At 35.4% G+C, this 27,354-nt stretch overlaps 1 protein-coding gene across 1 annotated transcript in view; it reads right to left on the bottom strand.

The window, feature by feature from the left end:
- The window catches only part of GRM8 (glutamate metabotropic receptor 8), a 343,040-nt gene that overhangs the window by 121,878 nt on the left and 193,808 nt on the right, over window positions 1-27,354 (bottom strand). The window contains exon 6 of the mRNA XM_062601411.1: window positions 11,629-11,829. Within this exon, the coding sequence (XP_062457395.1) occupies window positions 11,629-11,829 (201 nt within the window). The remainder of the gene's footprint in view (window positions 1-11,628; window positions 11,830-27,354) is intronic.

Here is a 27,354-nt window from a genome sequence, read left to right as displayed (position 1 = left end):
TTTGTTATCAATTTAAACAAATCTGATTTTTTTTTAATTTAAAACAGAGTAAATATTTTCTTACAGTAGATTTCTTACAGTACTATATACCATACTATATAGTATTCTGACCCATTACAATAAAAAGCAAGTATTTAATTGGCTACAATACAATTGGAATTTCATAAACTGTAGTGTGGATAAACATAATATTTCTGCATTTTCTTAGTTAGCTGAAAGATTTTCCCTTTTTTGCTACTATGTAATGAATAGGTTACATTTTTTACCTATTTTTCGAGAAATATTTCAGCAAATTGAATGACATTGCTTCATTTCAAAACAAGAAAAATAAGCATGACCTGTTCTAACAAAATAATTGAATACTCAGTCTCAGTGCGTTCAGGTTGTCTCAGGAATTCGTAATATTTCTGGGCACTGACAATATCTGGACAATAATAATCAGTGTTAGCTGCTAACTGCTATGATATTTGCATGTTATTTTACATTTAGGAAAAGATCACAGACTAAAGATGAAAAAATTCTTGAAATCACAGTTTAAGAGCCTTCTTCCATTAATTTATTAACAAAACACATGAACAGATCAAATATTCTATTTCTTCATAATGATTTATATCAGGAAATTCCAATGGTACATGGTTTTAGCAATGGATTGCAACTGTAGCAACAGAGTACTGTAGCAACAGTGGCAGCACTATGGCAACATAGCAAAACTATTGCTTGAAAAAGATATGGACTAAACTAATCATTCCCACTTCTGTAAAAATTCTTTTAATTAGAGTGCTATCTAATCAAGCTGTATTTCACACATTGTGAGGGAGTTATAAGAACCTTGAAAGATGTTCCTGTTCTGATAGCATGGAATCTAACTTTTTATTGCTCATTGAAAAAAAAATAAAAATGGGATAATCAACCATCATTATTACATGAAAACACTTTGGTTTTTTTATTTCTAGATAATGTAAAAGATAACATTTAAAAACCCTGCTAGCTCCTGTACCCCGTCAGAGATAATATTGATATGTTCCTTGAATCCCAAAGGGTAAACTGTAATTCAGTTGCTATAAAACAGAACATTTTCATCTGAATGAAAACCAAAAATAATCTAGATGTTGACAATAGGTTGTTTCTTTCTTTGCATTTGTTGTAAGATAAAAACACTCCAATAAATACACAAAATCAACGCTGTACTGAACTAACATCTCCTGTTTTGCTCTTGCCTGGGCAGGAATATGGAATCATACACATATCTGCTTCTATTCTACTTATGCTAGAATAAAGATAAAATGACAACTTTTATCTAAAGAGGTACATTTTTAAGCTGTTTTCTTGCCACTGTCCATCAGCTTTAATGAATTACACACTTCCTTGAAGCAGTTCAGGCTCATTTCTATTCACAATTAAAAGGAGAATTCCCCTTGATTTCCCCTATTTCAGACTGAGGTAGCAAGTTTACTTCTAAGCTTACTTCTCTATTTCTGTAGGTTTTTTGGAAAAAAAGCAGTTACAGACTAGTTATTCCCTATCTTAGCAGGAATGAAACATGATATGCTTGAAACTGTGCCATTTGAAGTAGCATTAGCAGAAGCCTTTTTTTGGTAATGCATATTATCCTGCTGCTACCAAAAGTGACTATAGATTATGTCTGAATTGTATCTGCAATATGCTTTAGAATTCTTTATAGCCTAGTTGTCTGAGCTCAAGCAAGGGTTTCTCTCTTAGTCTTTCTATTTTTCTGTTGGACTTATTTCAAACTATTCTCTATGTATTTGTGAATTTTGACATAAGGAATGCCTTCTGCATTTCTTTGTTATTTTGCTCTCTTGTGAAAATGGGGAGAAAGGTACTATTTACCCATGTTGAGCACTCATTTGGGTAAGGCTTCTAGGAAGTCTCGCATATTCCTAGCTGTACAATGACCCAAACATGGCACAACTAAAGAACATCCTCCCAGCCATGCCCCATACTTCTTTAAGGCATGCTTCTGGAACATGGTTTCAATCTCGTTTGGGTTAAAGAAGGCTTAAAACTCAAATTCTTTATTTTTTTGCGGGAATGTTCTCAACCTAGACTAATACAAAGAGGGTGGGGGAAAAAGGCACCAGTATTTCAACCATTTCCTTCTCAAAACAGAATTAACACTGCTAAATTAAATATTTCTAACTACCTTCTGGGATCTTCAAAAGCATAAACATCTCTCCATTATATAGAAGGATTGTATCACACCCTATCACCCTCAAGCTGAACTACTAAAATTTCAGCAAATTCACATCAAAATTAATCATACTGGATATGTGTCTTACCCATCGTAATTGGAGGGTTAAAGGAGGAGGCTATCATTGGTCTGGAAATTTTGATACAGTGATTAAAAACATCCAAATTTTCATATAATTACATATACCTGAATCTATTCTATTAATCTGATCTTTACAAAAATAGGTCAATCACTAGCAAATAAAACTGTATTTGAGTACACATCAAGCAGATTATTTGTTAATAAAGATGTAAGTAATAGAGAGAAGCATCATTTTCAAATTTGTCCAGCTGCATAGGTTACTATGACCGAGCTTAAAAGAATTTAGACTTCCAAAAAATAACTAATAATAAACAGTATTCTGTATCTCTTAAATTCAAAACTATTTTTTGATTAAATGTTAATGTAATTATAAAATTTATAAAAAAATTCTAACCTACAAAATTGGCACATATTGAAAATTGTTAAAGTGAAAAACTCATTAATCCATCATCACCTCAATCACATGCTATGCACAGAATTGCAACTAAAATCTTTACTATGAACTATTTTCTTTTACATTATCACACGTTCAATTTTGATGATAGATAACAGGATAATTGAGAAAGCCAGTCTCTCTATTCAAAATAGAAAGCCTCAGGAATTTGTACATTGAAATCATTTTATTTCAGGCTTAGAAGGAAGAGCTTTGGCTAAGACTATGGGGAGCAACATTTTTGGTCTAAACTGTTCAGCACGAGATACAACCTGCAGTGTGACCAAAATGATTGGATACCTTAATCCTCAGGAATAGCAGTAAATGCTTCCTCTGCTGGAGTAAATTAGAGCAGCTTCAAAGATAAACTATCTTCCACATATTTAATATTTCATACTATTAGAAATGCTTTAACCAGCCTTTGAGGAAATCTCTCTGACTCATAGCTTCTCACAGTAAAATATACAGAAGTATGAGTTGCTATGGTGCCTAAATGCTAATGGACAGGCTCCCTCCCTGGTAGCCTTTACAGGCATCAGCCTTTCCCCACCAGCTATTTGGAGAACTTACTTTTAGACTTTACTACTGAAACTGAGTGAAATATCTGTCTGCCTGCGAGGGATGAACTGAATCCCCTCACTTCCCTCTTGGATGACTTGTTTACTTAGGTAGGATTCTCCTCACTTGTCTTTGCTTAATATCACACCTGGTAACAAGGTCTAACATGTCTAACTTGCTGGGGAATCCAGTATTGCTTTACTCAGGTGACTGCTGGTAAACCCTCCATCTTCTTAAAGCAGCAAAACTAAATAGGGCTGTCTGATGATATAGGTATTATCTGCTAATAATGAATTTACTCTCTCCTCAGTGTAATTGCTGCCCTACAGAATTAAGCCTACCTGATTTCTCTGTCATTCTGTTTAATATTGAGAGACTGTTATTTTACTCTTCGGATGAAAATCTAAGATTTTTCAAGATAATTTTACTGATAGCAACCTCCATGAAGAATGGCTCAATTTTTGAGTTAGTCATTTATTAACTAATATTAGTTACATCATTTTTTACTTGAATGAACTATAACTGAGGCTTATTTATACTACCAAAGATACTCCATAAAATCCTCCATATTTTTTAACATTGCTATTCTCTCTAAAATCCTTACTTCATTTCATAAGCAAAAGGTGTTTTAGGAGAATGAAAAAGACTCATACTACTCCGTTTCAGAGGTACTGGGGGAAAAAGAAAAGGATTTATTTCCCCTTTTGACTATCCTCCTTGCTTGCAGAACTGTTGTCTTACCAAACAGGCCATAAATTAATATATGGAAAGACTAATAACTTGTATAGCCATTCTTAGTTTGATGGATTTAAGAGAAGCTTTTCAATTTAAACATTTAAGTAAGGAAGCACGCTAGCAGTTAGTTTCCTCACAATACGTGTGGCAGGCTTTTTTCTTGGTGATAAAGACATAAAATATTTCTGTCTAATACCACGCACAGCTACAACTGTGTTTTTTCTTACATGTTTTTTAAAAAGGTGGAAAAAATACATATTATGGATGCAGTTTCTTTGTACTCAGATGTCTTTTTACTTGGAGCAGCAAAGGTTAGTTTTCACTGCTCTTTCACTAACTTTAGCTTGATTTTTTAACTTGATTGTGCAAGAAAACTGTTCTCTAATAGGTCTGTATACCTTGCATCCACCAGGAAATACAATTCAGGTTTTTTGCATAATAAGGATAATTTTTTTACCATCTTTTTATCACTTTTATCGCCTTTTATCATCTTCTGATATAAAAACTATTAAAATACATTATGAATTAGACCTTGTTCAGGAAAATAGAGAACTGACCTCAATCACATATCACATTATGAATTTTGTATGTGAAGCATACATATTCCTCAATTAATCAGTGCTTCGAGTCTGCATATAAGCAGGAACACAGCTATAAATCAGACTTATTTTTAAGTTCTACCTTCTAATTTCACATCCAGCATTTTTGTAATCTCTGATTTTAATTACATGTATTCATAAGGCACCTGAAAATCACAGCAATTCCAAACTTTGCCTGCTATGCTAGCTTACATTACAACCATACATTACTTAAGCCCATAAAGAGTGATTCAGACCACTGAGCAATTTTAGTCACTTGTACAGCCAGCTGGATTAATTCCATTAAAATAATTAGCATGCCAAAGCAGAATTCATTTGAAATCATCCCCTGCTCATCTCCAATAAGACATTAAGAGACATAACTGCTGCTTTCTCAATTTAGCCTAAAGACATGGGAAACTGGCCATCAGGATTCTTTATTACACACTGTCTGATACAGCCCCCATGCACTCACAAGCCAAATCAGATACCTCCAAAAGCATGCTAAAAATATGAAAATAAAGAATTATTTTAAATTGTGTAATCTTACTGTGTTCAGCTCTACGTTAGTGTAAGTGCTGGCCATGTTTTCAAACATTCTTCTGTTAGCATCAAGACTTCTTTAAAGAAAATAATCATTTCATGCAATAAACAGCAGAACAAACATCACAGATCTTAATAAAGTTGCAGCAAATATCCCACCTTCCAGTACCACTTCTGCAGTTGATAGCTACATTTGAGGATTTTTTTCTCCTCAGAGGAGTACAGATTAATTTAACTGGGGTAGCAACCATAGTGAATTCTAGAAGCAAAGCGAGCAAAGTTCAGCCCTTCATAACTCATTTTTATCTTATTTGTCTCTATTTGCTCTCCTTATCTGCTATTATTTCATTATACAAAGCTATTTTTAACCCTATCAGAATATTATAGTACTATTGGCATCATAAGATATTAAGTGTTTCTGACAGAACAAACTGCTGAAAGAGGTACTGCCAGTAAGAACTCATAACTTTAAAAAACACAGATGATCCTAACTTGAACTGTTTCAGAAAAGTTTTTTTTCTCTCTCTCTTTTGGTAGCTATATATTTGAGAGTTGGATTTTAAAAAATTCTGATTTAGGAGCATAACTTCCATATATTTTTAGTGGGACATTTAGTTCTATTGTGCTTAGTGCCTTAAAAAATATCAAAACATGTCAATCTCAAAAGAGACCAATTTTATAGCTTCTGTTTTAATGATAAATAGTGATTTGAAAATGCAAGTTTTGTACTCAGTGAAAGAATAGAAAGGTGTCACATTTCTTTGAGAAAATGTTTAAAACAGTCTGAACTGAATATTAAGAGTTTTGAGAGTCAGATTGATGTCTTGGCAACTTCAAATGATAGCAGTGGCAGGTGAATTGTATAAACAGGTGATTCCACAAAAATTATTTTCTGAAGACTTAAAAACTCTCCATGAGAGACTACTTTCTTTTTTTTCTCTCCTTAATATCCTCTATAGATACTGCTTTCTGTGAAAAAATATTACAATGTATACCATTGTATACAGACATTAATTCTGTATGGGTGTTGACTACCCATTTTGAGTTTGTCTACTAGTTTCTATTCTTATGTCCTCATTCTCTAGTATCTTTCTTACTTTTTAGAGGGAAATTTTGCATGTTTGTCATTTAACAGGGCTGCTGCTGCATGCATGCGTGTATGAACAGCCAAAATTAGTCTTTTCTCAAAGCCATTTATTTTATTGTCATGTTCAACACCTAAATTAAGTGATGTCTACTGGTCCACTCCAACTATGAAATTAGTGCCACAAGAATAGAGCAAGGATAGAATATATTCATTGAACTTACAGAAAAGGTGTGTGATCTACTTTTGCTTTGTTTCATATCCAGTAAGAGCTACAAAATCACAGAATCATTGCGGTTGGAAGGGACCTCTGGAGTTCATCTAGTCCAGTCCCATGCTCAAGCAGGGTCATGTAGAGCAGTTTGCCCAGGACCATGTCCAGGTGGTTCTGACTATCTCAAAGAATAGCAACTGTACAACCTTCCTGGTAAAGTGTTATCGTAGCTCTATCACTAACCCTCAACAAGCGAAGCTGTTGTTTTACTTTGTCCAGAGAAGACCAGAGAAAAAGTTGCAAATCAAGAGTCAAAATATATTTCCCAAATCTCTTGTTTAGTCAGAAAGGGGGAATAATGTTCCAATGACATCCAGCAGCAGCAGGTAACACTTATCTAGACATTGCCAGTAGAGTTGGTGCTTCCACCTATTCTCTGCTCCCTTCTTTCTTCTCCCAGCATACTCCAAAAGATGTCAGAATAGCAATTTGTTCCTCCACAGGATGAGTAGCTCACTAAAGAAAATAAGATGTCTGTGTGCATGTATGAGAATACAGGTCAAATTCTGCCCTTACCTTAAAGATTACATGGAAGACTTATATTGTTATATCTGTAAATACAGTCTGTTAAAGTATTTGATATTTTCTAGATATTTATGCCTGCAATTGTTACATTGCTTTAATGTGTGTATGTGTGTGTGTGTGTGTGTATATATATATGTATATGAATATATGCCTAAAGGTACACAAAACTATGTACTTATAAAGCTATAAATCTGTATGTAGAAAGAGGGGCTTTTTTCTGTATTAAATGTTCCAACTGAGCAATAGTCATCTTTATCTCTCATATTCAGCCATAAATTTTGATCTTTAGTTTTGTAGTGGGACAACTGTGGAAGGGGACACTGATCAGTCTGATCTATGTTTTATTCCTTCCCAAGAAATAGCATTGTATCTTGAAACCTCTTCAGCCAATATGAATACATGTTCAAGTCCTGTTTCTACAAAATGGTAGCAGTTATGTTGAATTCGGCAGAGCACTTTTCACAAAACACTCAGCACATCCCAGGTAAAAAAGCTTTAGAAAACTTCTCTTTGTTTTGTAGGTAGAATAATGAAATCATGTCAAGAGAGAATGTTGGAGAAATGTGATGCAAGATGAAGTTGGATCATGACACAATTACACAATTGTGCACATTATCATTTATAAATCTAATTAATAGAAAAACTATTTGTGTTCAATAATTTTAAATCTTAAACACCAATTTCACACACACACACACACATATATATATATCATTTTGTTTGACTGTAATAACTGACAGGGAAAATTTTCCAAATATGACACCTCTATTTAAAAAATAAACATATTTATTTTTTTCGCCAAGGAAAAACAAAGTGACAGGAGAGAAGCTGAAATAGGAAACTTAATGTTCTAAATATTCTTTCATCAGATAGTCAGAAAGAGCTGGTTATGGTCTACCATAAGTGCCCACAAAAAACATAGGGAACTAAATATGCTGCAGCACAACACACTGGCTTGGAAATGTGAATCTTTATGCTTTCCTGTTGTTTACAAACTCTTAATTTCCACACATGGAACACTGGGCTGTTGTGTACATATTAGAACATACACAAGATTCTACATCTTAGAGGTCCCTTCCCCTGCGAATGAAAATAATGATTAAACTGCTCATTATAAATGAAAAGAAATTGTTTTATATGCACAGTCACTAGCTGTCATAGGCAAAACACAGGCAATAATAAAATAGAAAACTACAGTAAGCAGTAACCCAAACTCATATACAAATAAATTCTTCATTCTTATTACAAGTGCTAACCCCTTCAAAATCATTCTGAACTTTGAGATACTCTGCATTTAATTTAGAACTGGTAGAAATATATCTAAGCAGAAACAAATGTCTTAGCAATTATATCAGTACAGAGTGTGCTGATGTTTATGAACACTCTTCAGTCATGAGAGTGTCACAGAATATTACAGAGATGAATCCTTCAGGGTAACAAAACTTCTTCAGATAAAAATAATCAGAGTAAACAAAAGTAAGCACATTCAGAAGTGAATACTTGTAATCAAAGCAAAAAAGAAATACTCCAATGAACAAAAATATGTGTGTTTTGTTCCCCTCGCAAAGGCTCTCTATATAATGAGGAGGTGTCCCTCATAATACAGGTCATACTTTGTGATATGAAACCTACTGAGTTGAATGTGACAGCATATTAATGGGAGTTGCACTGACTCACTACTACACTGGTTAAGAGGGATATATGGAATTAGGAGAGGTGAACAGTTGGCTCAATATCTTTAAAGATCTGATAAAATGCCAGTTACTTATCAATATTAGAAATTGTTATTGTATTGTGGAACAGGGGCTTAATTCTGCCAGTTATCTCAGCAAGGAATAAATGTGAAAGCAGTGGATCTCTGGAGGCTGAAAGAGTGCAACAACAGCCCTCACAGCTTCTAAAGTTTTCAATATTTTTTTCCTCAGCTGTGATCTTTTCATCATATCAAGAATACTGACAAATTTTAAAAATGTAAGTAAAACTTCAGGTACAGAGGCCATCTTCCATGGTTTTAAATCATAAAAATACTGGTGAGTCTTTCCTTCTTTCCTTCATCCTCGATACCATATGTTGAAACAAGAAAGGCAAGTCTTACTGTCTTTGCCATGAGTAATTGCTTCCTAAATAGCAATCTGGCAAAGAGACACAGACAGACTGGAGTCCAGCAAAGGATCAGAAAGATGATTAAGGATTTTGAGCATCTGACATAGGAGGAGAGGCTGAGAGAACTGGGACTGTTCAGGCTCATAAAGGCTCAGGGGGATCTTATCACTGTGCATAAATATCTGTTGGGGTAAAGAAGTAACAGTAAAGAAGATGGAGACAGACTCTTCTTACTGATGCCCAGTGAAAGGACAAGAGGCAATGGATACAAACTGAAATGCAGAAAATTCCATTTAAATATAAGAAATAACTTTTTTAGTGTAAGAGTGGTCATACACTGGAATAAGTTGTTCAGAGAGGCTGTTGGAGGATTTTCTATCCTTGGAGATATTCAAAACCTGACTGTACATAGCTCTGAGCAACCTGCTATAGTTGACCTTGCTCTGAGCAGGAGGATGGAGGAGACAATCTCCAGAAGTGCCATCCAACCTCAACTACTCTACAGTTCTGTGACTAGGATTAGGACAGAAAAATCCTGCCCTGAATGGCTGTGCCGCAGGGTTTTCCTTTCATATATCAGTGCACTTTTAATACACCATAGTTTAATGACTGATCCAAGGGCTCATGTGAAAATTGACGCATAGCACCACTGTCAGTTCCAGCACACGAGGTCTAACAACCTAAATCCAGCTCTGGGAACCAAGATAGACACAACTACAGAGCTGTCCTGAGAAACAGAAATTTGAGATTAATGAGAAAAGGCACACTGTTAAATACTGTCCTCAGCTGATGCTTCCCAGTGCACAATCCCAAAAAAGCAAATATTCGGGCATGTGACACAAAGAAAGATTTGGTACACGAGTACATAATGTTGACTAGCCCAATACAAGGAAGACTTAATGTATCCCAAGAGACAGAAGGTTGACTTCACAGAAATGTTTCTTTTCTCTTTTACTCTCTTTTAATAAATCACTAGTTTAAAAATAGATACATTTTCATTAGTGTCTAGATTGCTTTCTCCTTCTCTTTCATCTCCCCTTGTTTGCTGCAATAGTTACAGTCAGCCAGAGAATTCATGACAGGTATTGATGAAATACAGCAATCCTTAGGGAGAGAAAGGTTTCATATAAAATGTACAGCTTATCTTTCTATGCTGAACTTTCATGCCAGCTAAATGAAAATAGATCACTTTCTTTATGCTTTAACAACACAGACTCAGGAGAATATCTACTGGAAATATAGATAATTATCACTGGAAACCTTACAATATGCTGCCTATCTTTGTCATTGTAACAACATTTCCCATTTGCCAGATACATATTTTGCTCCAGGTTTTCTTCAAAATGACTAAAGAATCATTTAAACTCCCTCTGTCTTTATATTCCTGGAGACAGGGATTCCCTTTTCATGAAATTTTCATAGGAAGAAAAAGGTTTAGAAGAGGAAAAACTGCAAACTACAGCCAACATTTATATCAACCAAATGGTCTGTACATTACCTAAAGCAGAAAAAGCTTCCACTTGGAAGCTAAATTCAAAATGACCTTGTGCTTTTTTTTTTTTTTTTTCCAAAAAGGCTGGCAGCTGAGGTCACTGGAGTGAATTGTGATAGACAGTCCTTCTCTTCGTATAGTTAGGAGGCATGTCTGCTACATGAATTACTGCCAAGTAGAGAATAAAAAATACAGCAAAGAACATTGTTCCATTTCTTTGTAAAATAAAGGCAAGTGTGATCTACAACAATTATGACTTTCATGAAATATTGTAAATATTCAGCGACTTTATTTACCATTGAGTATGTTCTATCCTTTTCAATTTAATGTTCATAAATTAAGCCTATTCTTTATTGGCCTCTACTGTTAACAACATAAGCAACAGTAACCACATTTCCCCAGCAGGCAGATCCCAGCTGCACATAATATTATGCAGTGTAGTTTAAAAATATATATTGCACTTGTGTTAAAGCTGACTAAATCACTGAATCAAATAACAATGAAATGGAAAAGAACCTGGAACTGCAAGTGAGTCTTTTAATTGAGATTTAAATATGCAAGCTGAAAGCAAACTCCACACTATTGACTTTTGTAAGGAAATTTGTAACAGTAATTTCAGAAGAAGGCAATTTTCACAAGGCTGTTTTTCAATTCATTCTCTAAGGAACACATGAGCAACCTCTGTCAAAGGATTCTAATCTGTCAATAGGACTGCATGAGTCCTCAGCTTGTTTCTACAATAGCAATTTTTCACTGGAATGTTTTGACTGACGGATTCTTATTTTTTACATCTGCCTCTTTTGGGAGCAGTTTAGTGTTAAGATAAAAAATATACTTGAGGTTTCAAAGCAGGTGGAAAAACTCACACTTCTGATTAAAAGAGAACTGCTTCTAATCCTGTGTTTTCCACTGTGCCTGAAAGTGTCCTATATATAGAAGAAAATGCATCTTGACACTTCTGAAACATTTAAAGAAGGAGGTGGGGGGGGGAAAGAGTACACATAACTTACCATTAAAATTTACTGCTCGAATATAACCAAGTAGCTCTTTGCCATCAGTTGTGCTCATCCTTGGGCATAGACCAATATATCCAGGACAAAGATCCTTATGCATGTTGTGTAGTGCATAGGCCATGGAATACACAGCGTCAATTACAAATTGGACTTTTCCTTCTTGCTCATAGGCTGAATCTCTTGCAATTCTTTCTAAACCTAAGGAAGAAAAAGAAAAACAGTCAGTTTTCTTCTATTAGTGTGCATGTGTATATGTGTGTGTGTATGAAAACTCGTAGTAGAACATAAATGACTACAGTGAGATTGGTGGGTAAAATTAGGACTCAGTTATCCATCAACTAAATAAACAAAACAAGTTAAAATATGGCCATCTGGGTATACTTTTAATTGTTGTATATTATGCCAGGTATATAAACAGTACGTTGAATTCTGGGTTGGGAAGGAGGACAGAATATTTAATTACAAAACAAAGTTATATATATATATATTATGTGTATTTGCATATATGTACACACACACATATATATACACACATATATAAAATAACAATACCAAGCTATTCAATGAACATCAGTAAACTGGAAAGATTGTAGAAGTACATATATATATGTATACAACTACATATATACATAGAGAGAGAGAGAGAGAGAGAGAGAGAGAGAGTAGTATTTCTACAGTCTTTCGTTCCAGTTTATCGATATTCATTGAATAGCTTGGTATTGTTATTTACAGGACATTTTTACAGGAGTCTGCCGTTCTGCTTTAGATAAACTTGAGGCTACCTTGATTTTTATCTACATCTATTGTTTGATCAGGATTATTTAAACATGTATAGGAAAATAGCTGAATATTGGCCAAGTGATGTGACCATCTGTTTCCATATTGAGCAGTGCTTAATCTGAGATCTTTTTCCTGTATTTATATCAGTGAATTATAATTCATATTGAGAAAAACATATTGTCTTCTTGTCCCTGTAGGGACAGTTTTCCCGCAGAAGGAATACAAAGCAAACAAAACATTATGAAATTTTGATTATGATGGGATTGCCAATCTTAATCATTCATATCTAGAGACAATTTTATTTTCATAATTAAAACTTAAAAAATAAAAAAGAAAATTATATTTTTAAGTAGACAACCAATAAGAAATCCTATGTCTTTTATGCTTTACAGAAACTCTGCTACTGATTTCAAAGGCTCTGAATTTTAATTTACAAGGAGAATGAAGATTCTGCAACTACAGATGTGAAATCTGCCCTGCTGAAGTCTACAGTCAAGCTGAGTCACATTGTGTCAGTTGGCTCAAAGAAGACAAGATTTAATACCTAGAATATCTGACAGATCACCAAATCATTCAGTTTGGAAACATTCCATTCACAGTGTTTCAGACAATTTATAAATGAACCAAAATTGTATTTATGATTTCTCTATCTTAATATTCCATGTTCTAATTTTTAATATTTTTTTTGTTTGTTTTATTTCTAACCACAGGCTTTTCTCAGTTCTCCCAGTTCTCTCTAGTGGCTCTGCTCATAAGCCTGTCTTCTGTTTGCCTACTGCATTTTCTATTGTCTCATATTACAGGTAATTTCTTAGAACTGAGCAAATTTATAATCTGATAATCAGTAGTGTTTTGTGCTTTAAACATCCCTGAGCACTGATGAAGATAGATATAGTGCTGAAAAAATCATGACATATTTTTTACCAATCCTTGAGGAGAAATAAAAGTATCATTACTTATTGAAAAAGATACTGGTCATTCAGAGAGGAAAGCATGTAACCCATTTTTGTGACTGATTACAAGTAATTTGATAGATGCTTTTCAAGACATGCTATCTAACAGTTGACAAAATATTAGTAAATAGCATGAGACACATACCAAATGGAGAAACTTTTCTTTGCACATGCTGAAGCTAACACATTAGTTAAAATGCACTGCCCAGACATAAAGGAGGATGAATAGGATGGAGATTAATTAGATTACAACTTTATTAAATTATTTCATTTAGGAACTGGTTTCCAACAGTAATGCGCAGGTAGAGCTTGGGAGCCCTGCCTTAGTTTTTCCTGCCTGGTTAAGAATTGCCAGACAATGACAAGACAGGATTTACGGAGCTGCTACAGACATGCAGGAACCAACAACCTACATGTGCTCCAAGAGATTCCTCATCTTCTGAATGGGATGGTCAAGACATGAGAAGTTTGAAGGAGACATACCTCCTTTTATTGCCAAGCCAAATATAATTCCCCTCACACATCAGACAAATGTATGTGGATGTTGAAAGGTAAGGGATGGTGAGAAGACAGAAGGAATCCCTTTCTATAATAAATGCTAAATCAAGAAACACTGAAAGTTGCAAACCCTTATGCAAATACATTGTATTATGCGGTACAGCTATTAAAAAGGTCAACAAATTTTAGTATTGCACTCCCCTATTAAACTGTAGCTTGAACACATACAAGATTTATAGAAATATCCTCCACAATATAACATTTCACCTTTAGTTTTCACAGATATGTAGTCAGAAAGCATTTCATCATGTAAATAACAGAAAAAGAATGATGAATTTAACATTGAATGCATTTCCTTGATTACAAAAGGCTGATTACAAAAGGTACTATTACAGGATTATCAGTTTTAGAACTATCAGTTCTGCAAGACAATAGACAAGAAGAGTCTCTGTGCTTTCCATAAACAAAGAAATAAAAACAACAAATTATTTTTCGTGCTTTCTTCTCCTGTTCATTTTCTCATTCTAGAATTCTCAAGGTTCTAAAATAATAATTTGTAAAGATGACAATTATTATTAGCTTAACTGACTTCAAAATTTGATCACATTACACTTCCCTAAATAAATGTTAATGTATAGCTGTAGAATGATGCATATTGTCTAAGCCATAAATATAGTCAGCAACTGCAAAGATAATATCACATATTTGGAAGACACTTTTCTTCAGATCTGTTTATCAAGTAATAACCATTTCATTTATAGTTTGACACTGAGCTCTACAAGACATGCTTCTACACACATTGGTGGTCTTGAAAGAATATAACACATATCTCACAGTAGGAATATTTTAATGCTTTCTTAGTGACAACTTCACTTTCTCATCCTACAGTTTATACTCCGGAAAAATTGTGTTGAGCTATGCCTTTGCTATAAGGAATCAGAAGATGCTCCCATCTCTTGAGCCCAGGCAGTTGAGCCCACTGTGGTCTAACAGTGTGTCAAGAATTGTAACAAAAACTGGGCTCATACCATCATTCCTCTGATTTCCACACAAAGGAAGTCCAGGAGGATGGACCATGGTGCTATCCAATTCAGACAATGATAAGTTCAAGCTTGGGGGAAGTTTACCAATACATCAAGATTTTTCCAGGTCATCAGAGAAAATACATAGATATAAATCTGGAAAAACCTATTGCTGTCAGCTATTCTCACCTGCAAATAACTTCCTCCCATATGAGCTAAAGAGGACATACCCCTGGACCAGGGAGAGTGACAACTGTTCCTAGCTCCTCCTGTTTGAATTCTGTTCCAGAATGCTAGAGTGAGCTCAGGAAACATCCTGCAGGAGCCTGTACCCATGAAAGAGTTACCATTGAAACTCTTCCACTTCCTAGAACAAGAGTGACCATCTGGACCATTACAGATTTTTGCCTTCATCCCTTCTATTCATTTCTTTAGCCCTTTGCTATTGTAACTCCTGTACTGCATGAATAATTAATTGCACCTGCTGCTCAGGATGTTGGGATTGGCTGTGACAGAGTAAGATAAGTGGTAAATTGAGATGCGGATAAGATGGATAAAGGAATGTGTCTGGGGTACTAGTTTGTAGGTGAAGAAGAAGCAGGTGACATTGTCACTCCCCTTGCTATGAACTGGGAATCGAGAGATTTCAGCAAATATACTCCAGAAAATTAAGCCTTCACAACAATAAATGACAATGTATCTCAATTAAAAGCTTAAAAACACAGTAGAGTACATAATTAAAGATTAATTTAATATAGCTAAAATAATGAATTCATACATGAATAATGATATCACCTTTGAGATATCTAAAATAATCAAAATTACTATCTAACCAATCAAATCTTAAATTGCCAGTCTCACCAACAGGAGGCTAATCTACTACAGAATAAATGTTACATAACTTATCTATGTTCTTAATGATGCTCTTAGGGCATATGCAGATGAAATTCACACACAAATAAAAGTTTGTGGCACTATGAAGAGTGAAGAGCAGAGTTTCTATTTATTATTCTTTTATGCATACTTTAAATCTAAATAAGACAAATGAGTATATCTATTTTATAATTTGTGACACAGGGAAATTTTGGGTTGGGTTTTCTGTTTGTTTCTTTTTTACTGCCATTTTTGGAAATTCAGGTATCTCTAATAATTCTGTTCATTGGTATCATTTAAGGTAATTTGTGTTAGAGTGCAAACTGTGTTATTTCTCATGATTATTTCTATAGTTTCGAAAATCTGTCATATATATACACAGACACACACACACACACATATATATATATACATATATATATATATATATCTCCTTGAAATTTTAATTCACGCTCCTTGAAGAACTAAGGTTAGATTCAAACACTTTATCCGCAACAGATGGTTAGAGCTTCAGAGTGGAACAACGTTCTGAGGATATGGGGTTTGACAAAGTTGTGCACAGGATGACTTTGAGAGACAGAAGTGGGGCTCCAATTTGTTGGAATGGAGGTATTAAATTTCTAAACTACAAAAGGTGAATCCACTCTGAAATCTAACAGGTGTTTTTCAGTTCTTTTTATTTGAGCCACATTCATTTCTACCATTGTAGTTTCTTATTCAGAAATTCTTAGTCTTTATTAATCTTGTTCTTTGTTACCAGTCATTCATTGTTTTGCCTCAGACTGATTGGAACATAATTGTCCAGGTCACCTTTTCTGTTCTGTTCAGATATTGGATCAGTATAAGCCTTCCACCATTTTTTGTGTCCCAATACTCCAAAGCTTATCAAAAAACCAAAGATAACAACTTAGAAAACTTCTGTACAGCTTTCTGAAAACTCTCAGGTATAGATTATATAGATTTTCAGTTTAAAAACTCTCTTTAGCTGTTGCAAAGTCTCTTCAGTTACTTAAATGGAAAATACTTTTTCCACCATCATCTTTAGAGTTACATCATTTATTTCACCAACATAATATTAATATAGTACTTACAACTTTTCTGTGTCATTATTGATACATCTAGCAATGGAGTAATAACACATTCTGTTTAAAAAATTCATGCAAGAAACACTGCTGGCTGTATATTTCCATTCATATGATTTTATGGCACTTATTTCTATATTTGCTATTGTTTGATTTATGTATCATACTTTTAAGGTGGTTCATTTTGCCTCAGGGGCAAAAAATGCTATTTCATTTGAAAAAGGGCTTAAAAAATGAGGCCTTCCATGTCTTCTCCTTCAGTTAAAGCACAGCAACATGAATAGCTGACTTAGCAGAGAGAAAAAGCCTCCTGCAAGAGGGTGAGGAGTCTCCTAAAGTGACATCTGTCACTAGTGAAAAAAGATGCCTTTCATAGAGTCTGTATTCCTCCCACCTTTTCTCAGTTCCAACCCCTCTTCTTTTTCTCTGTCTGCTCTCACATGTGCTGAGTGACAAATCAGCTCTTTTATGGCCTGTGCTCTAATTCGGGGGAGAAAATTCTCTGGGGGTAACAGTGGGAGGCCAAGTAATGGGACCATGGGGAGAGGAAAATGACAATAAAAATGGTATATGAAAATGATAATAGACAAAATTGTTCCTGATTAGCAACTTTTATTCTATTAGCTTGTCTTTACCTATATTTTTATGTTTGTTTGTATAATTATTGCTTTAAGTCAGATAGTGCATCTCTATAACGCTTTGAGGCATTTTTCAAGCTTCTGTGTTGACCATTTGGGAATTTTGGATTTCTAGTAAATTTTTTTCTGCTCCCAACTACTCTTTACATTTTTTTTTCATCACATCTAAATTATTTATCCCAGTTACTTGGCTTACAAAATAGTTTTACTTTTACTTCACTTGGAAGCAAACAAGACCAAAGATACATATTACTGTGCTGAGATAGTTCTTTGTGATTTAGTTACCACTGGCATGCACAAAATCATTTGCAAATACCATCATCTTTAGATCAGGAACGATCATTCTCTATTTGCCAGAATTTGCTAGAACTTTCCGTCTTGAAGCAATAGTTTTTCCTCGGAAAGTTGTCATCTATAATTTTAAATTAAATTCTAAGTCATTTTAGCAGTCTCAGCAGGAAATACCAGGCGCATATGTTACTCCAGTTGAAGTCTTCCCCATTATTCAACTGTTTTCCTATCACCTTATAGAGAGGCTCCTAAGAGCTTGCTCCCTCTGAACAAATAACATAATAGAGATCGCCATATTCAGTTACTCAGACTGCAGGGATGATATATTTTTATGGTAGGAGAGTTGAGTGTTTTTTTTTTTTTCAAATAGCTACTTTCTAACGGTGAGCCTTGGTTTGCAAATAAGTTAGTTCACAAAGAGAAGCTCACAAAAGCTATAGCTCCTCTACAATAGTATGCTATCAGTTTAGGAAGCAATTCAGAGAGGAAGTTAAGGATTATATCAATTTTCCAAGCCATTCCAAAAAGAAAATTGAGAATGTGGAAGCAATGATAGTGAAATGAAGCAATTTGACTGTGTACTCTCCTCCAACAACCAGCAGATGTGGTTCTGTGGTTTAATGAATTTGCACCTGGTGTAACTTTTCAGCAGTTATGCCTGTTTATGTCAGCTCACAAAAAACATTTAGTACGACCAATCCATGAGAGTCTAAGTACGAAACAGTTTTTCAAATACTAGAAAAATATGCAGATTTTAAATTGCTTCTTATCCAGAACGGAGGTGAAACCTCACGTTTTTAAACCACTTTGCAAACAAAAAATAGGAAAAAGAACACTTCAGGTGAGTGACAGCATTTCCAGGATTTTTGTTTCAGTATCACTTTAAATGATAAACTAATTTTTTAGTTTTTGTGTTTTTTAAATGCCAAAGTATAGCACTTTCAAAATGTTTTTTCCTCCCAGATATATTTTTCATTGGAAATGCCATAACATTTTTCCTAACCTTCGCAATAAATCAGAAATTAGTTTCAGCAAAACACTTTAACAAATACACAATAGTATACATCAAAGTTGAGTTAAACTATAATTCTAGTCACATTCCTTTTTTGTTAGAACTACTATATGTGACATTTACTAGTGTGTTTTCTGTTAGAAAAACAAAGTTAAGTTGCATTGATATAAGGTTCTTTTTTCCTCCTCTCTAGGCTTTCTAAAAGTGCCTAATAACAGCTTGAATTTTGTCAGCAGAATGAAAAAACTCCCCAGTTTTTTCTAGTTAGTGCCTTCAAATTGCTTAATTGTAGTTCCTTGAAATAACATATAAAAGGCTGGAGAACACACGTATTCCCAACTCTCAGGCATTTAAGAACCGAGTCTACTACATCTAACAGTGGCAGTATTGTATATAATAGCATCCTGCACATCCAAGATTTGCCGTGATGTATATGCCAGGCTTAGCAGTAATGACTTCGTTCAAATAACGATGAGTCATCACTGTATATGGTTCCTGCCAACCACACTAAGAACTGCACCACATACATAAAAGAAAAGGTGTCTCAAAATTACAGCAGGATAAATAATATTTTTTTCAGGCCTTAACAGTCAGTATCAAAGTAACTGCCTGTGTAGGAAAATATTATAATAGGGATATTATTATTGTTATTATTATTATAGCACTATTATGCACTATAGCTGTGCATAACAGTTAAATGGGTTGTATGCCCTTGCTATCAGTAAATTGCAGCTATGAAACTGCAGGAAGAGCATTACTAATGATACTGTCAGAAGATTCTTGTCCCCCAGAAAAGGTGCTTTGATAGAGATCCATTCATCTGTAACTGTTCACATTTGGCTGGAATATGTCTGACAATCTCAGAGCACATCCCCGTTCTAGAAATACCTACAGAAAAAAAGAAATAATACATCGTAGGAGTTTAAATAAAAGACAGAGAAAGGATTGGAGTGATGAGAAAGGATCCACAGCAATTCATAAATCTGATATCATAGTAGAATTCCTTAGGTTTTCGGCAGGTTTTATGCCAGAAAGTAAACTACTTTCAGATGTAGCAAATCTTTATTTATCATTCATTCCATGCATTTTGCAGATCTTCTAAATATTTACATATTCATATTTTCTAAATATTTACATATTCATTCAAATAGCACTCAAGTCTCATTTTGCTTTATCCTTTTTTTTAGAAGAGACACTCGAGTCAGAGATTTACATCTCAGTTTTTCTGATTTAATTACCATTCCTAAATTCTACAAAACCAGGGAATTTCAGCCTCAAATATTCCAAGTTTAATTTGTGAAAGAGGGATGTTTTTATTTGTCTGATTTTTGACTAAATCAGAGTTGTACAGGAAAAATACTGAATTATATCACAAAATATGTGTGTTGGTTATATTAAAAACATGACAAAAGTCTTATTCGACCTTTCTGAACTAAAGGAAGTAAAGGAGAAAGCTTGCTTGCTATGTGCTAACACAGAGATCTAAGGACTACTTGATCACAGATATATTGTAAATATTTTTCAAACTGTTAGCTCTCAAAGTCAGAGGTGCACACTGATTCCGGTGCATTCAAACTTTCTGACTCTTCCTAGAATTTTTGTACCCATAAATATAATTTTTTTCATTAATAATAGCAAATAAAAGAATGGAATAACAAAGAGGCATTTGTCAGTTCCATCCTACTATATCTTCTCTAAAGGCTTTGAAAAGGCACCACTGCTATGCATCGTGTTCATGTGATAACTGAGATCCAAAGACACACTATGCAATTCAGTCTTGCTGCTCAATAGCCTAGCACTCCCTTGCTCTTGGTAGCCCAGTGCACTCCTTTAGGTACATACAGTCTGGCTGCTAAGGATGCACACAAATTTTTGGAGAAATCCCAAATTTCTTCAACTGTCAGAACAGTGTATGGTTGTGTTAACAATTGCAGAAAGTCAACCAACTGTTTGGCTGAATTTCCCAAGTTAAAAAAAAGGCATCACTTCAGATCTTGAGGTAGATATGTGGACAGAACTTGCATTTCCTAACATAGACTGCACATGAGAATATCTACGTCCAAGAAGAAATTGCTACTGTAATAGTCTAGGCACAGATAGGTGGAAAAAAACTGACATCTGTCTAAAAACCCCACAGGCTGTGAGCACTTCTAACACAGATTTCAATTCATAACTACAAAGTCTATAGCAATTGCTATCAGCTTGAGAAAGGATTCAGTACAAAAGATGAATTTATTCATTGTCTGTAAGCATTTAATCTCAGAGGACCTTCAGTGCATAGCAATAGTGTACATAAAACTGCTTTTCTCTGTTCATTGACTGCACGAGCTTTAAAGTTAAAGCTTCAAAACAAAAACTCTGGGGACTTTTGTCCTCAGGAGCATTTTCTCTAGTTACAAACTTTTGATTAAGACTCTACCTAAGAAAAACCATTCTCGTAACTGGAAAGCATTTGCTGGAAGTAGCCACATCCAAGCATATTGATCTACGTATTTATGACTACTACTTGATATGAGTCTCTTCAGAGACATAAGGGTTAAATTACAGACAAACATGACATGTCATGACAAAATCTGCAACATCTGAACTAATTATGGTAATGACTACTGACCAGAGGGCAGGGCTTGGAGTCTGCAGTCTATGGGGAGTAACATCCCATCAGAGCCATCTCTGTAATAAACGTTTAATAACTCATGTTAACTTCATGTGTCATGAATTTTAGAAGATTGGGAATGTGCTGTCAAGTCCTGCTTAGACTCAGTATTTTGATGTGATCATTTCCCCCAAAGTATTGGATAATTTTACCTGGTCATGAAAGGGAGCCTTCATCAGCTTGTGGTATTTCCTCCCAGTTGGTCGCTTAGGGCAGGATGCCTCTCATGCAATTTCAGTGATCCCTCTGGAGTTAATTGCCTAACTTCTTTGGGTTTTTTTGTTTGTTTGTTTTGTTTTTTTCTCACCAAAGAGCAGAAGCAGGAAGCTCCTGGGAATAACTCATTCTGTCTGAAAAGAAGTGTTCAAGGAGATGGGAATAAAGTGCCCTCTAGACTGCACTCTCTTTCTTGTGTGACTAGTTTGGACTAAATACTTAACTCTTGGAGAACTAATATTGGGTAAGATAAATCCCAACCAAAACATGGATTTCTCTTTTGCCAATTGTGAATTTAAACAGCAGTTCAATTAATGGGTTATCCCTTTTTTCAAGAATAGGGTAAATTCACTGTGGTGTCTAGCATTCTGATTTGAGAAGTTTCTTCTCCATAGTGTAAGCCTCTCTGTCCCCATGTACTGCGCTCACTACAAGATGTCAATCCCTTAACCCAAGACCTGAGATTCCCACAGCCACCAGCCTTCTCACCCGTCTTGCTGCTTCGTTGCCTGTGTTGGTCTTACCTTCCTTCATTTATTTGGTCCTCACAGTGCTAACTCTTCACTCACACTTTGTTGTTGTAGGTCTGTCTGAAGCTTTTTGCAATCTCCCAATGGAGCCTATTGCTTGTACAAAACACTGCCACACACTGTCTACTGTTTAATTTTCCGCTTTGGGGATAGAGATTCAAATCCAACAGAATAAATACTCAATTATGCCTAAATTTTGATATAGTTATAGTTTTGTTATGTTTTAGTAGTGGCAAGGACTGTCTTTAGTTATGAGAAAATACATCATATTTGCATTTATTCTCAGGGCTGCATGTTACTTTTAGGGAAACAATTATGGAAAAAAGATTGCCAGATAATTTACAATGAAAACTAAAGTTCAACAACAAAATCTCCCTTGGAATTATTGCTGTGTCCATACTCTCAGTAGCAAATTTTCAAGACAAAGCTTGTGAACTGGACAAGACAGGAGTAGTCATGCCAGAGTCTGGATGTAGAAATTGTTTTTTTCAGGAAGAAACTTTTAGGAAGATCTGATAGGTTTTTACAATATTGCTGAAAAGAAAACTGAAGCAAATGTTGCTTTAATTAATCTGGTTACCCTATCCAGAAAAAATCTCATCACATCACAAAAATACAGGACATGATGTGGAAAAAAAAAAAGATCAATTTCACTACTGTAACTAGTAGGAAAAAATCTTCAATGCCATAGAAAGTTTTTTTTTTCTTTCAGTATTTCAGTTCTATATAAGAAGAATACCAATTTTTGATGGCCAGAATGGAAACATTGGCAACACAAGAGTCTGTAGCTGAAGAGCTATAGACTATAATTTTATCATGCATTACTGCAAAAAAACTGTGCTTTTCTACAATAGTGAAATATCACTGAACAAGCTTGTAAACAATAGCCAAAATGTAACATTTTTCAAGAAGAAAAGGAGAAACACTGCAACATTAAAATCTGTAATTTCCTTCTTATTCTAATTAAAGCTGTTTCTTCAGCTCTTGATAAAAAAATAAAAGCACCATAAATTAGAATTAAGCATCTAGTTAATAGACTGCTTGATGCCATGAGAAGGACACAGACAATTGGCTTCTGGAAGGGGATTTCAATGTAGAGCAGGAAGACACTTTACCCACAGACACTATTCTTCCCACAACCTAGAAGACAGCTCATTCTTTAATCACAAAGTAATTAGAGCTGATTGCCTTGATTGCTAAATTAGGGATATTAGGGGTTTTGCTCCTTTAGCAGGTTTTCTGCGGGCTCTGCTGGCTTCATTCTTACAGCTGCAAATATCCATCCTTCCCATAGGAAAATCCTGGCAATCACACTCCTGGAAAAAAAAATTCCCCTGCTGACAGAGCTGTCCCCTTCAGATACAGAGAATAAACTTGCTCTACTTGTATGTGTGCATGTGTGTGTGTGACAGACAAGCCAATTATCCACAAACAACAGAGGGGAGAGGCAAGAAACATATCTGGAGATGGTATTTTGGAGGCGGAGGGGGATAAAAGATATGCTGTCGGAGCTCTTGCAGCAAATATGGGAATCATCTTACTGGAGACATGCTAAATTAGATAGCACTGAACACGACGCCCGTGATTAAGCAACAAACAATGCCCAGAAAAGTATGAAGGTTTCTATGGTACAATCTAGGTATCTAACATTAAAAAGTAATCAGAAACATTCTCAACTGCTTAACTGCATAAATACCTTTGAATTTCAAAACTTTACCAAGTTGTCTGAAGTTTTATTATTTCATATAGCTAAAATTAGAACCATCTTGAGGTCTTGAGGGCCTTTCCCCTCTACCTAGGGCCATCTGGAATTCACAGTAGAAACAAGTGTAATGCCTCACAGGGGATGAATTCCATAAAAATATCTGAGTACACCATACTCACACAGAGCACAGTATAAAATAAAGCCATCTGATACGCATATTTTCCTTGAAATATTTAGCAAATAAAATACTTTCTCATGATTCAAATCTCACCTGCAGGTGCTAGTACACTAATAACAATAATGCAATAAATACGCAAAGTACTGTTAAAGCATTAACTTTTTCTTGATGGGATGTACTCACATTGTCATATTTACATACCAATATCAGCAAAGCCTCTAGTTGGAATTATTATGAACATAGTGAGGTTTCAGACCTGCAATTCACTGTACCCTCTTATAATATTATTCTGAGCCTGAAGTTTTATTTTCATCATTGTCTACTGACAATATCAACCCAAAAAGGTAAATCTGTAGAAGCTTCCATATATTGCTGTAACCTTGAGACAGTGAGTGTCTACTTCGTTATTCTGACACTTTAGAAATGAAATGGAAGAAGACATGACTTTTTTGCATTTAAAAAAGCCTATGATAGCCCATTTCAATAACTGACAGCTGGTCAAAAATAATTTTTCATCTGATTTCTTGAACAAAATTAAAATCTCCCCTGCTAACAACTTACAACACTTTTTACTATTATAGATATGCTTTTCAAAAAATCAAAACTCCTCCATAGAACACCATAATCTTTTGCAGTTCATGGTCCAATTTACCAAGTGCATTCTTCCAAGCCTTTGCTTCCTTTCTTCTATTCTTGCCATCAATACTTTGGTTTTACTCCCTGAATTTTCACTCCAGGAATACCCCTTCCATCTGTCTCCAGCAATCAGGGAAGCCTGAGTTTATTTTCTTCTGCTGGCCAGCTGCCACAGCTATACCCCAAATTTCTTTATTCCTGCTTGTCACACCAGGAGTGTACTGACTTTGGTCTCCAGACCTGCTGTGAGAGATGGAGTGTTTTCTCAAGCACAACAGCTAATATAGCTTCAGGAAATAGACTCAGGAGCCCAATAGAACAGATGGAAAGAGGCAGATGCACAACTAAGAGGCAAGGACAACCAGTTACACAGAATCAAGCAGCTATCACCATTACTAGTTTGAGCAGACCACATAGGTTTGTGGGGAGTTGTGCTAATAACTCTTGAAGTTATTCCTTTCTGTGCCTGTTCGATGGAAGGTCACCAAGATGCACAGGGGCCTGGAGCACTTGCCCTGTGAGGAGAGGCTGAGGACGCTGTGCTTGCTCAGTCTAGAGAACAGGCAACTCTGGGTGGAACAAACAGCACCTCCAGTCCCTATGCAGGGATTATTCGGAAGACGGAGCCAGGCTGTCCACAGTGGAGTGTGGTGTGAGGACAAGAGATGATGAGCATAAACTGAGACAAGAAGGGTTCACACAGATATAAGGAAAAGCTTCTTTACCTTGGAGAGAGTCAAGCAGTGGAACAGGTTGCTCAGAGAGGTTGTGCAGTCTCTCCCCATCCTTGGGAGTTTTCAAGACCTGACTGGATGAAGCCCTGGACAACTTGGACTGACCTCACCGCTGAGCCTGCTTTGAGCAGGAGGTTGAGTTCCTCTCAGGCCTCTTGAGTTCCCTTCCAACCTGAATTACTGTATGATCCAATATTCAGATGCCACAGCACTGAAAATGTCTAAACATTGTCTGTGTCTACTGAGCAGATTCAAGGGCCTATGTTTCTGCAGATGAGCAGAGTCTGGATGGATCACACTTGTAACTGAGCTCTGGGGGGCTTCCAGTGAAGTATTCCCCCCTCTCACTCTGCTCCCACAGCTAGCCCAAATGGTAGGTTCGGATAACACAGGTTCTGCAAATGTCCCTTTCTTGATTTGCTCCTCATTCTTTAGATGATTAAGAATGGCTGAATGAGAACCAAAGAACAAATGGATTTACATGGAGAATGTTACTGGATTTGACTTTATCAGGCCAGATGTCTGCATCTTTGAGAGTATGTAAAACATAGACAGAAGTACACCTAGTGTTGCCAGATTGGATGATTTTTATTCTGAATATTGTATTACCCAGCCTTTTTAACACTTGCCCAGGAGCCCTGTGATGATGGGAGGGGAAAGAAAGGAAAAAGGAAAGGAAAAAGGAAAGGAAAAAGGAAAGGAAAAAAGAAAGGAAAGGAAAGGAAAGGAAAGGAAAGGAAAGGAAAGGAAAGGAAAGGAAAGGAAAGGAAAGGAAAGGAAAGGAAAGGAAAGGAAAGGAAAGGAAAGGAAAGGAAAGGAAAGGAAAGGAAAGGAAAGGAAAGGAAAGGAAAGGAAAGGAAAGGAAGAAAAAAGAAAAGATGGAAGGTGGTAGTGAGAACTGAGAACCTTGTTCCATTTTTAAATATGTTTCAATATGTTTTTAAATATGTTTTTAATCATTGGAAAGCTTGTGTGACCTCAGTGGATACTCAAGTTTTAAAAACAGAAAGAAAAGCCAAAATGTACTTTGGTAAGATGATTTTTAAGCCATTCTAATGATTTGTAACTGATTTCATGACTGTGAGCATTTTGCATCTTACAGCGTGGCTGGCCTAAATCAGTTCAGTTTCAAAGGCAAACAGTTAAGTAAGGGTGATGCACAGACATTCTAATTTTACTCCAAAATTTAGTGTAATATAAGACTACCAAAGGGGTCCGGATAGGAATTTTATTTTTTAAAACAAATTGCACTATCATCTGTTATGGTAGACTGATTCCTTCTCAAAAAAATTCTGAAAAAATGTTCTCTATTGCAATTGACTCAAGCGGAGAGAGGGCACCTGTCGCGATAGAAATGCAAACCCAATAAAAAATCTAGAACGTACAGTTCAGAGAAATTATAGTTAGTCTCTTCTTTCAACATTCTCCAGTCTAAAGAGTATGTACACTTAGTTACACTAAGTTACTTAGTAACTGTAATATAATTCAAAAATGACCATCATCATAAACATGCCAGCCCTGTTATATTTATTTTGTAATTTCTGCTTCACAAAAACTATGCTAAAGCTTAAAATAAGCCTGGTAATATTCAGAAAGAGCAACAGAAAGGGATGAGAGAGAAACACAATAAGATAGTAATTACTATTCAGGATGGAGAACAACAGACACTTTTTTCCTAGCTGTAATCAGTTTATAATTACAGCCCTGCAAACAAGGCAACACATAAAGAAACAGCTATAAACTATCAGCCTGCTCCATGCTATAAATCTGTGGTCTCTTCAGGCTTTTTATCTTCACTGCCCTCACAAACAATTGGAAATCTGTAATTTTTAGCCTCCAGCTCTCTTCATCAGTAGCACCATCCAGATGTGCAGGTTAATGTCCCGCAGAAGCCAATTTATATATGTATAAAAATAAAAATA

Source organism: Rhea pennata, chromosome 1 (genome assembly GCF_028389875.1).
Source record: "Rhea pennata isolate bPtePen1 chromosome 1, bPtePen1.pri, whole genome shotgun sequence".
Taxonomy (NCBI): Eukaryota; Metazoa; Chordata; class Aves; order Rheiformes; family Rheidae; genus Rhea; species Rhea pennata.
This window is presented reverse-complemented; position numbering and strand designations above follow the sequence as displayed.